This window comes from Leuciscus leuciscus, assembly GCF_965113295.1.
Source record: "Leuciscus leuciscus genome assembly, chromosome: 16".
Classification (NCBI taxonomy): domain Eukaryota; kingdom Metazoa; phylum Chordata; class Actinopteri; order Cypriniformes; family Leuciscidae; genus Leuciscus; species Leuciscus leuciscus.
The window spans coordinates 5,135,134-5,149,193 of record NC_138740.1 but is presented as its reverse complement, the minus strand read 5'-3'; the positions used below and the strand labels follow the sequence as shown (position 1 = coordinate 5,149,193).

Below are 14,060 nucleotides of genomic sequence, written 5' to 3'. Positions count from 1 at the left end.
TAGAAGGGAAGCACATCAATACCAACTCCAAATTCCTAGTACTGGAGAGGTGATGGAGCGGAATGCTTATAGCGATAAAATCCGCTTTGTCATCTGAGAACACACTTACTGTATACTGTCTCCATCATATAAATGAAGAAGGCACCATATAAGAACAGTGGGGCAGTGATGCAAATGAGGTCACTTTCTTTTCATTAAAGCCTATAGTGTATGGGTATGAGATGTGATTACAAATGAAGAACATAATCTCTACTGATGTACTCCTGAGAAGGGCTTTTCCCGGAGTTTGTGGGGCTTTTTCCGCTGCCACTTGTTTCAACTGAAGCAGTTATTTGCGTCTGTTATAAAGAAAACACAATCGTAATACCTCCACACTCAGAAGGAGGGACAAACGATGAGAGAGAACAGGGGCAACTGTTGCCTACGAGCTGCAATGTAGTTTGGGGGGGCTTAGATGGCAAGGTGCAAGCCTTCCAGGAGGATGCCACGGCAGGAGAGAGATCGCTCGCAACACCTCATCATGGAAATCAGGAACAAACGCAAGGCTCATGGGTGAAAAGTGTTTATGTCCTGGGAGGAATCGCTCATCTAATCTGCCTGGAGCAGCTCTCAACTCCCGTCACGTCTAACCAAAGTCCCTTTCAAGAAAAGTCTGTTCACTCGGCGGCAATATTTGCAATACCTACGGGCAGCTATTTCAGGCATCCAAGACCAAGTCTTATCTATTTGAATCCAGACATCTCAAAAACTGCTTGCCGAACTCACAATTAAATAACATATTTCAAATCAGCAACACAATCTGACATGAACTGTCCCATAAATGTTGTTTCTTATGCTCAAATAGTATGAAAGAATCTTATTTTTTAGGCTAGACCAGCAAATGAGCATGTGCAGTCCTAAGTGCAAGTCTTCTAACGGCAGCAGTAGGGAAGCAATGACTTTGCCAATCAGAAATTGGCTCTTTTACTTAGAAGGCAGGACGTATTCTGCCATATTGTGCGTTGCAGTTTCTCCAATTCATAAGTAATAGAAGTGAACCGTCTTTCTATATAGTCTTTGGTCTAACTCAGTAGAACAATAACGAGCTCTCTGCTAGATCGGAAGAAGCGGCCAAGCGAGCTTCCAGATCAGGCATGAGAGCGGCTAAACTAGTGGGTGAAGTTGGAGAAAGGGATAGACCCGTCTCTAACTCCTCCGCAAGTTCCATTTGCAAAACACATGATCTAAGTCACTGTGCCGCCTCGGCAGCAACGGGACAGGAACCACAGGGTGCAGACACCTGGCTCTTATCCCCCTTAAAGAAAGCCAGGTGGAAGTAAAGCTTCATCACTGTAAAACAGTTACAGTGAACACAGCCAGCCCCCTTTGAGAGCTGACCGTGCATATGCTCCGCTCCAAGACAGATGACACACATCTCGTGTGTATCCTCTACTTGTAATGAAACGAGGTCAGGGCATGATACATTTTCTAACCCAATTTTTCTTTTCATGCTGCATGACACTTTTCAAACACAGAGAAACACATGTTCAGATTTCACATGCACACACTCATACAGAGTGGCTTCCTGAAGACAAAAGAGCTGATGACATTTCCTTCTGGCATCCTCTTATAGCCTGTCGGTGTGTCTGTGATGTCACCCAACTGCCGTAGTCAATCAAAATTGCCATGTATTCACACGTATTTTAGGCACCGGTACACCGGAGTGTTCCCACATATCATCAACACCACGACGCAGCGTCGAAGTTCCACTTCGGAACACTGTGGTTATTATCTGAGATAAATTGCTTATACTATTTATATTTTATTTGGTTTTCTGTTTCGGAAATTGCAAACCAGTTCTATAGAACCTACATCTATAAACATCTTTTGATAATTTGTTAATGGTACAATGCATTAATAATAGTATTAAACTGAACAAGAAGACATGCAAATGAAACATTTGATAGTAATGGCATAATGAAAGGCAGTTTTGAATGAAAGATTAACATAGATGAAACACTTGTGTAGTAAAAAATATACTTTTTATAGATTTAGACATTATAGAAAATGTTGAAATGCTTGGCGAAAAAAAAGAAGCATTTTTGATGATATTTTGTAAGATTAATACTAAGAGTTTTGAAAATGTACCATTTGCTTGTGAAAATTGTACCCAAGCAATTAAAAACAATTACCATTGTATGAAGTGCCCGAAGCCGAATACCTTATCCGTAAAGGCATGGATAATGGCTTCAAAACAAATAATGAATTCTATCGAATAATAGGAAGAATATTTTCGGCTGGGGATAGCACAAAATTATACATAAACCTCTAACATCACTATGCAATAATGAGTGTGTGAAGTGAATGAGTGTAAACTGAATATGATCGCAGATAATAGCCATGAGTAATATAAACTAAAATACTACATCATACAAATACACTACCTGATATGTCTATTTAAATGTTTTAAACCTTGTACAACAAGACACATGATATGTGTCTTTGTCTCACTCTCTCCCGGTAATGGCAAGCATTTATGTATTAGGCCTTTAATTTGTAAAGATTTGCATTTCGTATGAATATTAAAATTTGTTTTAGCAATTTTCAACTACTGAACATCTTCTATCAACTTGAATGTTCTCTAATCAGGTTTTTTTTATTTAATTCTTTTATCAACATTTTCTTTGATTTAACATTTAATATTGTTTTAACAAGAAGACATTTAAATATTTATTTATCGGGATCGGGAAAAGTCCACTTTGGTCACCCAAAGCACAACCGCACTACATGTCGTAGTACAGCTAACGAGACTATCGATTCCAATAATTAGAAGAAATGTTATAATTATAATTCTGCCAGGACCACTATCGTCAAATATGATTGACCATTAGCATACAGTTTGGATTGGCGGTTCTGTTCTGGGCAAGAACTCCCGGCGCATCCATGCAGTCTATGGATAAGAGCAGCAATGAATGTATGCAGATATCATTAATTCAAGATTTTAAAGTACAACATAATTCAAGAATCTATTCTGATTCAAGGGGATTTGTAAAGATTTGCATTTTGTATGAATATTAAAATTTGTTTTAGCAATTTTCAACTACTGAATATCTTCTATCAACTTGAATGCTCTCTAATCAGAGTCCAATAAAATATATTTTTTTTAAATGAACTTTTTTATTATTATTAAATTATATTTTTTAACGTAATCTACCTATAGGAATACGACGTTGTATTTAACGTCATATTCCTATAGGTAGATGTGGATCAGTTGAGAGTCACTGATGCGAGCTTGACAAACGTGACCTGCCAGAACTGATATTACGCCGATTTCAAGGCATATTTGTTAAATGATTACTATGAAGGGAACAGAATTACAATTAAAACAGTCTTCTCAAGTAATTTAACAAAATCTGTTTAAAGCTCCGCCCATATCTAGGTTTTATCCGGATACAGATACAAATATTTTTGAGATTGTAACAGATACAGATATTGGTTTCACTGCACACCCCTAGTATAAAGGACATGTTTGCCACTTTAAAAAGTCTCTTATCATGATTTAATTGTGATGGAAAAATGCATTTGGCAAGTAAATAAAATTGAGCTACTGGCCAGTGAAAATTTTTAAGTGTTTTTTTTTGGTGCAATAAATAACTTAGAAAAGCTTACATGGTTTAAATCCTAATAAAATAATAACAGCGTGACCCTCTGTCATGGGTAGCATGTACCTAAATCCAAAGATGAGATGTGTGACGCAGAATGATGATGAAACAATAAACTTTAATAAACACGGAGAACGATAGCACACTACACATCTAACATCAACTTTAACGTGGAACAGAGATAAAAGAAAACAGAAGGCTTAAATACACGTAGATAATTAAAGAAACAGATAACAGGTGTGTAACTAATCAAACCATGGAAACCAACTAGAAACAAGAACTCAAGCAAATAGGAACAGGGAGAACAGAACATGACAATGAAACTATTAAACTAAACAAGTCAAGATCATGACACCCTCGCTGACGTGAGTGCGTCAAATCAGAGAGATAAAAACAGACTAGACATAAATGGTGAATGGTATGTGTTTGTGAAAACTTTTTCCCCTAGACTACATTTACCACCAGAAGATTATCTGGAAAGCCATTTTCTTTTACCGTTAAAACCAAAGAACTCCCACATGGCTGAAAACTGGGACACATGTATAAAGCATTAGTGAAACTTCTGTACCTACCTCCTAGACCAGGCCTAAGACGGTTGTCATAGCCATCGAGGAGGCTGTCCAGAATCCTGGTGAAAACTGTGGTGTTGTCTTTCTGCTCATCTGCATTCTGATTGGAGCTGACAATGCAAAACAGCAGATGTTTAATTCAAAACCCAACAAAAGCAATAATCAACAGCAAAGGGTGGCTAGAACACACCCTGTTGTGTTAAATCACACACCCTCCTCGGGGTAATTTTCAAACATCCAGCCTGTTTAAAGAGAATTTGCAATGTATTAGCCTGAAGACAAAAAACAAGTCTCCTTCCATCTTAGGAGCAAAGGGGGATATTCAGAAGAAACAATGCATTATTAATTAGCTAAAATACTGTTTTATATGCAAATTTCCATGTGGATATTCTGAGTTCTGGCATCATGAAGCCAAATGTTAAAAAGACACACTTATGACTGCAAAAAGAATGAACTCTGTTAACATCTTTGCTCATAAGTATTTCAGACAAATGATTATGAGCAAAATGCAGTTTAATCATATAGTGTAAAATGCTACTTTATGATTAAGAGCTTGTAAGGATGGTGAACAATTTGTCATCCCCTAAAAACCATCACCGGTGGTCGTTCATACGTAATTGCTTGCTTTTTTGGTAATCATTGACATTCTTTTCCTGCTAAAAGGTACTGGACGACAAGTGCGGCTGCAGACTGTTCGGTGTTTCAAAAATAAGCTTGGCATGGAAACAGATTTGAAGTAGAGGATGAGGTCATCGTGATTAGTGATGGACCACGGATCGGAGTGTTTTGACATGGCAAAGATAGAGGGAGAGAGCACGACAGAAAGAAAGAAACACAGACCCCAAAAAAGAGAGACATCACACGCATTCGTAATGCAGGTTATCCTTGTATCTCGTTGTTTCATATCTGTTATTGCACATAATTTCACTAGGAATATTCACCTACATAGACAAATGATAACTATCGATTCAAAGCAGTTAAATTAAATTAGCTGAGAAGAAGGGTGCACACGTCGTGCACTTGTTTTATGTACTCATCTCAGGCAGTCTCCTTGCACAATTTCCTTTGTCACAAAGAACGTATTTTATGAGGTCTATGCGGTTTAAAAGTCAGAACTTTGAAAGTCTGAACAGTTTCACTTTGAAAATCTGGGATTTTAACTGTTTTCAAAGAAACGTTGTGATTGGTTATGACTGGCCAATACTGACAATTTTAATCACTATTTCATTGCCTCAATTACAGCAAACATTTTAAAATCATGCTGGTTTATACAAACAGCATTCTCTCAATATGTTGGTATTAAATTCTGATTATTTTCTCCTGTTTTCATTTTATTCGGTTACATTTTATTTTAAGGTGACGTAGTTACATTGTACTTAAACAAGTGCTGAGTAATATTACCTACACGTACTTACCATACAATTAGGGTTATGGTTTGGTTTATCTTTACTGTTATTACTGTAATAAGAACATGTAATAATGTCACCTAAAATAATGTGCTAACTTTTTAATCTATTATAAAAATGCAAAATAGAGGGTTTTTTATTTATTTTTTTACAAGTGGTCTCACAACTTTGGAACTCACTGAATTCAACAACAGACTGCCACAAAAACAACGAGAAAATTAAAATGAGAATACTTCCACCCTTCCCCCATCGGCGCAGAGAGACATACACGCACATGCACACAGACTCTATGAGCGACACTGAAAAGGGGTCATGAGAGGAAAACGTAGTCTCATATATTACGCATACAACACTCACAGCATACTGGTAATGTCAGCCTGACCTAAAATTACATATCCGCTGTTATCTCTGTTAATAATAATAATAATAATAATAATAATAAAAATAGAATGCACAAAATTCGGAGTCAGAGAAAAATCGCAGCAGACTACTATGCGTGTATATACAGTATATATATTGGTACATTCGGTGGTATTTGGGTGAATGAGAAACCATGCAGTGATGAATAACACAATGTAAAATCCATGTGCTTATGAGCAGAAAACAGATCTCCATTAAACATTGTACAGCAACCCCATCTACAGGTCATATAGACAGCAACAGTGCTCTCTGCTCTCACACACACAGCTTACAAATAAAATATTGTATGCCTATGGCATTTTTAAAGTATTGTTATAAAATATTAATGGGAATGAATGCAATACTGTGACTGTCACCTGTCTAAACGTATAATATATATCTAAGGCAAGCAAAACGTGGCATGACATTTGTGTTGCAATGATTCTTTTATAATCATGATTACTGATCTGTGCAAAAAATGGAATTATATGCATCATTAAAACACTGTTTTTGTTGTCGTTGTTTTTCCTAAACCGCCGCATAATTCTCTGCTAATAGTCGCAGAAAAATCCAAGCTGCATTGATAAAACGTAACAGTAATTTAAAAATAAAAACTCGATCAGATCGAACAAGGACGTACACTCTTTGAAGCCACATCCTCCCAGAGCTTTGATTACAAACCTCTGCATTTATCCTCAATATTCAAAGAAGCTTTTAAAAAAAATCTATCTTACTATATGTTTTTGTCTTGTTCCAACTAAATAAACGAATTCAGTGATATTGCTTAAGGATGATGGACTCACGTATAATCTTGTTTTCTTACTTCACAATGTATGTCAGAAAAAAATCACTGAATAATAATGAATAACCCACCATGAGCCACGCAGTATAACAGTAAAAGCAAGTAACAGCAGGATGAAAATATTAATGAAAGCTTCATTAGCATAACATCCTCTTTGAAGTCAGAGGTTCTGATCCTTGGTCTAAGTAACATCATAGGTTAGATCAAAGACCTAGATTTAGATCAAAGTCATTACATATAAAAAAAACTGAGAGTGATCTGCAAAAGTAGAGAATATGTTAATCATTCCAAGATATGAGTACAATATGTACCAAAATCAGGTGCATTAACATACCTTTTTCCAGCCAGGACACTGGTCACCAGTAAACAGGCCCGAATCCAAAGCCAAGCTGCTCCCCTTCCACCCCACATCATTCTCCAAAGAATGAATCCTCACTAAAGAAGAGAAAATACAAAGTTAAGGTAATAATCTGATTCATAAAAAGCAAAGCTTTGTGATTACATGGAGTGAATCAATTTTCATTTGGAACATGCTTAAAAATCTGATTACATTTTTAGACAAAAAACAAAAAATGTTTTTCAAAGTAGATCTTTAGCGTAACTCACAGTTAACAAAGTCTGTCTATGGACAGCAACTTTGTTATGTGATTTGTTGATTCACAATAAGGTCATTTGACATGCTGCATATAACATTATCTGGTAACACTTTACAATAAGGTTTCATTAGTTAACATTAGTTTACTAACATGAACTAACAATGAACAAAACATTTGTTGCAGTATTTATTCATCTTTGTTAATGTTAGGGAATAAAAATACAGTCATTCATTGTTTGTGAATGTTAGTTCACAGTGCACAAACTAATGTTAACACATACAAACGTTGATTTTAATAATGTATTAGTAAATGTTGAAATTAACATTCAATCTACATTGAACAATTAACAATCTACATAATAAATGCTGTAGAAGTATTATTCATTCTTAACACAAGTTAACTCAAAGTAGTAACTAATGTTAACTAATTACAATCTAAAAGCAAATCCTTTAATTGCACAATATCCTTTATGGTAGTTTAACAAGTACTAAACAAAATGTTCATATTTCCTCGTTTTAACCCTCTATCTAATTTAAAGCCTGAGCATATTCATAAATACTGCGCGTTCATGTGAATCGGTGCTTTGTGGTGGTCCAAGCCCCCGTTACAGCTTATGTATAGTATAGATTAATTCTACAGCAATTATATGCATTATCAGGATAATGATTAAATAAATATCAAAGTTGTGCATGCCAAAATACGGCAGTCATTCCGCATATGAAGAAGCCACAAGCCCTCTACGCAAATACTAAATGTTTAATCGCACTTACACCTTTTAGACTATTATTTTGTGCTCATACACATATCAGGCTGTGCATCATATGAACAGAGTTCTATACATAGGCTATAAAATATAGGCAAGAGCAGTGTGCTTTCATTCCGACGGTCGGCGCTACGCATTTACGCAAATCATTACACACACGATCGGTGCTCTAATCCTACATAAACATCATGCAAAATGATTTACAGCTTAATGCAAAAACCTTGATCACACTTCCATGATGCACGCATTAAAATTGTACGTGATATATCTGGGCGAAATTACCTGACTTCACATAGATTATAATGCGTACACCGTCCATAACATTCACACTTTTAGAGTTCTGTCGCGAGAGCGCATCGTCAAAAGCATGTCTCTCAAGGTATCTCAGAATTAGTATTGGGCGTGCGCCACGGGGTTCTTCCTAAACGTGTAGTAATTAAATTGGAGTAATTAAGCAAACAGTGCACTACTATAGCCAAGTTCGCAGCAAACATGCACACCATAAACATCCTACATAATAAAAAGTAGCTCATAATCAATTTAAAATTTCCAGGAATATGGCACTACCTTTTAATGCCGTCGTGATCCCCCAACCACTGGTTTTAACAATTTCCAAGACACAACCATCAAGTCATATAGGCTACACTTACGTCAAATAGATTGCACCTTATCGTCAAACTTTTGCAAACGTCTTTTATGTCTGGATGCGAGGAGATGATGCTCTGAGATGCGAGCTGTTCTGAATTTGAGCTCGAGGCTGCTGCTACTGCTGCTGATGATGATGATGCTGAGCGCGCGCAGCTCTCGCGCACTCTTCATCGAAACTCTTCCCGGTTTACAGCAAATTAGTCATATACCAGACCCAAATCCACAACAATAAAGCTTTACTATAGCAGAGCAGCAACTGTGCTATACCTCTGAAATGAGATCACTTGAGTACATGGCGATTGTGTTACAGAATGGAAGGTACCAATCTCACATCGAAAGACCAATCCGTCCTATTTTTATATGCAGCACAATTTCACTTGCACTGCTGTCGACTTAATCTCTTTCAGTGGTTGGGGATCAAATCCTCTTACATTTTAGCCGGATTTCGCCTCTTTCTCGCTCTCTTCCGTTGCGTTGGAACAATAACACAAAGCGCATCATCTCCATCACAATTAGCATGCTATTAATTATTACACCAACGATATTGAGCACTGCCACGTAAAAGGCATGTCAGACATACATGCATGCAAAAATATGCATGCCAAACCGCAGTGCATGCATGCATACACCCAAAATAAAGTGGAATGCATGCATTTCTCACCGAAAAATCCCGATGACTCGAATCTTTCTCCCAAAAAAATTCACCTCGAAGCAGTCTCTACAAACCCTCTTCTCACTGACTCACCCACCGCCTGGAATATTGCACTGATATTTTTAAACAAACGCTTAAGGAAGATCCGCAGTCCTTACAGCGCATCTGCAGAGGAGCTTTTTTGATAATTTGCGTAGTGAGCACACAAACTAAAAACCGGAGGGTGTTTTAAACGTGACATTAACGAGGAAAATAGCGCATCTTATTAGAGGCCACGTCGCGAGCTTCCATTTCAATCTGCTGAGTGTTAGAGAGCGATGACGGAACGGATTGAAACATTAAGTAAAGCATTCATACAAACTCCACAGCGTCTTGACGTTCATGTACATGTGCATGTTCATGCATGCGCGAGACAGGATTTATCTCAATAAACGATGAGTAGTAGCTCGCGCTCGCTGTCATTAGCAGACTATAGTTCAACTTAAACCTGATGCAACAGCTGCAACGCAAACACTTCTAGTTTTAAAGTTTTAAACTGAATGTCAGTTTATAATGTCTTGTATCTTAAAGTCACCGTGTTCTCATCCTGGGAATACCTGAGCATAGAAGTCGGATCTCGAGAATCACGTTTCGCACGTGACTGTGCAGATGGTGTCATGTGCATCAGGAAAGTTTTTATTTGCTGAGCGTACCCTTCATCTAATAAGTAACTCATAAATGATTCACATTTAGAGAGTGGCATTAATTCTAAAGCACGATCCGTATGACTTTGCCCGTTTCGCTTCAGCACCATGGACAGCCACGAGACAACAGACAGCTTTAAAAAGCTCTCCAGAATGAGGTTTCTTACAGCAAGCACGTGCACTGGAGGCTTTTGCACAGCAGAGGTCTACTTGATGAAACCTCTGAATCACTGATTAAGCATGATATTGGATATAAGACATCATGTTGTTTCCAAATAAATAAATCAATGAAAATGTCAATCATTTTACAACAACAACAGCAACAACAAACATTTATTTTGGTCTTCACACATAATTTTCCAAAGTAAAAAAAAAAAAAAAGAAAGAAAGAAAGAAAGAAAGAAAGAAAGAAAGAAAAAAAAATATTATATATATATTTACATTATATATATATATATATATATATATATATATATATATATATAAATAATAGGCTGAAGCCTATGCTCAATATGCCTACCCTTTATAAATAGTTATTTAATGAGCGTCACTTTCCTCTCTGGATTTGATCCATTAAAAATAAACAAACAGTTACATAAGACAATTTCCAAGATATACATACATGATTACAAAGGTACACATATCAGATATTATTTCAATAGTTTACATATGACGTACACAAATTATTAATATTGAGTTATATAATTATTTATCACCTTGTTTTTAAACATTTTCTTGAATTTACAGAGTGAAGTACACAATTTTAATTCCATAGTTCAGTCAGGTCCACTTCGCCAAGTATATACATTTATTAACATTATAGCATACAGTTAGTGTTGGCGCTATGGTTCTGTTCTGGGCAAAACTCCTACGCCTGTCCATGCAGCTCTGCCTGGATAGAGCGGGGAGAGCAGCAAGTCAAACCCCCCTGGGGTACAGAACAGAACCAGTACATGCATACATAATTACAATTCTCAATTACATGAGTTGTGAAAATACAAATACATGATAGAAAAGCTTGCAATGTATTGAATTGTATGGGAAAAACTAAATAGTCAGAATGACTATGAATGACAGGTTCGGTTGGGTGGAGTTGGGGTTGGATGAGGGAGTTTAAATGTGAGCAGCGATGCTATGGAGGAATGGGAGGAATGGAATGGGAGTTTATATGCCGCTGTGATAGATGTCGACACTGGATTGGAACATGTCAGGAACAGCTGGCTATCAGCTGATGCGAGCTTGGCTGACGTGGCCTGCCTTATGGGGCGCCGTTTGTAAAGCGGCTCACGCTGAAAATAACAGCAACATTTTGTCACATTTAGCTTCAAACAATGTTTAAAAAACTGGTATGATTTGGTATGAACTGGTATCATTTACAACAATATTTGTCAACTTAGAGATATTTTAAATAGTTAAATCTAAATATTAAATGTTACACCTAAATGTTAAATGTTAAATCTCAATGCTAAATCTAAATCTAAATGTTAAATCTAAATGTTAAATCTAAATGTTAAATCTAAATCTAAATCTAAATGTTAAATCTAAACATTAAATCTAAATCTAAATCTAAATCTAAATGTTAAATCTAAATCTAAATCTAAATCTAAATCTAAATCTAAATCTAAATGTTAAATGTTAAATCTAAATCTAAATGTTAAATCTAAATGTTAAATCTAAATCTAAATGTTACATCTAAATCTAAATGTTAAATCTAAATCTAAATCTAAATGTTAAATCTAAATCTAAATGTTAAATCTAAATCTAAATCTAAATGTCAAATCTAAATGTTAAATCTAAATCTAAATCTAAATGTTAAATCTAAATCTAAATCTAAATGTTAAATCTAAATGTTAAATCTAAATCTAAATCTAAATGTTAAATCTAAATCTAAATGTTGAATCTAAATGTTAAATCTAAATCTAAATGTTAAATCTAAATCTAAATGTTAAATCTAAATCTAAATGTTGAATCTAAATGTTAAATCTAAATCTAAATGTTAAATCTAAATCTAAATCTAAATGTTAAATCTAAATATTAAATCTAAATCTAAATGTTAAATCTAAATCTAAATCTAAATGTTGAATCTAAATGTTAAATCTAAATCTAAATCTAAATGTTGAATCTAAATGTTAAATCTAAATCTAAATGTTAAATCTAAATATTAAATCTAAATCTAAATGTTAAATCTAAATGTTGAATCTAAATGTTAAATCTAAATCTAAATGTTAAATCTTAATCTAAATCTAAATGTTAAATCTAAATGTTAAATCTAAATCTAAATGGTAAATCTAAATATTAAATCTAAATCTAAATGTTAAATCTAAATGTTAAATCTAAATCTAAATCTAAATGTTGAATCTAAATGTTAAATCTAAATCTAAATCTAAATGTTGAATCTAAATGTTAAATCTAAATCTAAATGTTAAATCTTTTTAGATTTAGATTTAGATTTAACATTTAGATTTAACATTTAGATTTAACATTTAGATTTAGATTTAACATTTAGATTTAACATTTAGATTTAACATTTAGATTTAGACTTAGATTTAATATTTAGATTTAACATTTAGATTTAGATTTAACATTTAGATTTAACATTTAACATTTAGGTGTAACATTTAATATTTAGATTTAACTATTTAAAATATCTCTAAGTTGACAAATATTGTTGTAAATGTGCTAAAAAGTGAGCGTCAAAAATTCATACCAGTTTTTAAACATTGTTTGAAGCTAAATGTGACAAAATGTTGCTGTTATTTTCAACGTGAGCCGCTTTACAAATGGCGCCCCATACGCCAGAACTAACGCAATGCTTGACGTTTACCCCTTTAGATATACATCTATTTTTTGTATTAGTTCTTGCTCTTACTTTTTTAAACATATACATTCATCTCAGTTTATACTGACTTTCTCTTATTTCGAACAGACTCTGAACACAATTTTGGAAATAAATTATTATATACTTTATACATAATCTGTGCAGTATAAAGGTCAACTAAATCAACAATTTTTAAAGCTTGTAAATTAATAAATAATATATTTGTTGGTTCATAATAGTCAGCCTTTTTTACAGTCCTTATTGCTTTCTTTTGTAACATATATTTTGAATGTGTATTAGTTTAATATGTATGACCCCACACCTCCACACAATAAGTAATGTATGGAACTAATGAGCGAACAATAAAATAATGATTTTTCGTTCAAAATGTTTTATTTTATTTAATATTGCAATGGATTTAGACATTTTTGTTTTTCCATTATTTATATGTGATTTCCAGCATAATTTATGATCTATTATAACACCCACAAATTTATATTCATAAACTCTTTCTATTTCCTCATTACTAATCCTAATTTTAGATTTGCTATTACTTTGTGGATTGCTAAATATTACGAACTTTTTTTTACTCAAATTCAGTGAAAGTCGAATAATCATCAAATCATCTTTTTAAGACCATCAATTAAATTTCAACTGTATTTAGAAGCTGTTCCAATTTTTTTTTCCTGAACAGTATAAATTTGTGTCATCAGCAAACAATACAATTTTTTTTATATTTTAGACACTTTACAAATATCATCTATATACAATACAAAAAATTTGGGACCTAACACCGAACCTTCTGGAACTCCACAAGTAACTTTCATTTGATCAGATTTAATATTATTTATTTGTACAAACTGATATCTATCCTCAAGGTAACTTCTTGACCAAGAGAAGGCTTTTCCTCTTATGCCATATCTCTCCAATTTCCTCATTAATAAACTGTGACCAATAGTGTCAAAAGCTTCTTCTTTTTTTCTTTTTTATCTAGGAACACCCCCACAGTATATTCATTATTATCTATAGAAGCGGCTGGGATGAGAATCAGCACCTCCAAGTCCGAGGCCATGGTTCTCAGTC

At 34.4% G+C, this 14,060-nt stretch overlaps 1 protein-coding gene across 5 annotated transcripts in view; it reads right to left on the bottom strand.

Annotated features, from left to right (window-relative positions):
• The window catches only part of gabra1 (gamma-aminobutyric acid type A receptor subunit alpha1), a 41,115-nt gene extending 30,904 nt beyond the window's left edge, over positions 1–10,211 (bottom strand). The window contains exons 1-3 of one of the 5 annotated variants that reach the window (XM_082141361.1): positions 10,073–10,211; positions 7,152–7,252; positions 4,214–4,320 (exon numbers count right to left, since the gene is read on the bottom strand). In XM_082141361.1, the coding sequence (XP_081997487.1) occupies positions 4,214–4,320; positions 7,152–7,231 (187 nt within the window). In that variant the 5' untranslated portion in view covers positions 7,232–7,252; positions 10,073–10,211. Of the gene's footprint in view, positions 1–4,213; positions 4,321–7,151; positions 7,253–8,458; positions 8,575–8,743; positions 9,230–9,485; positions 10,048–10,072 lie in introns of those variants that run through there. The other 4 variants (XM_082141357.1, XM_082141359.1, XM_082141358.1 and 1 more) reach the window with 4 other exon arrangements.
• Between the last annotated feature and the right edge of the window lie 3,849 nt (positions 10,212–14,060).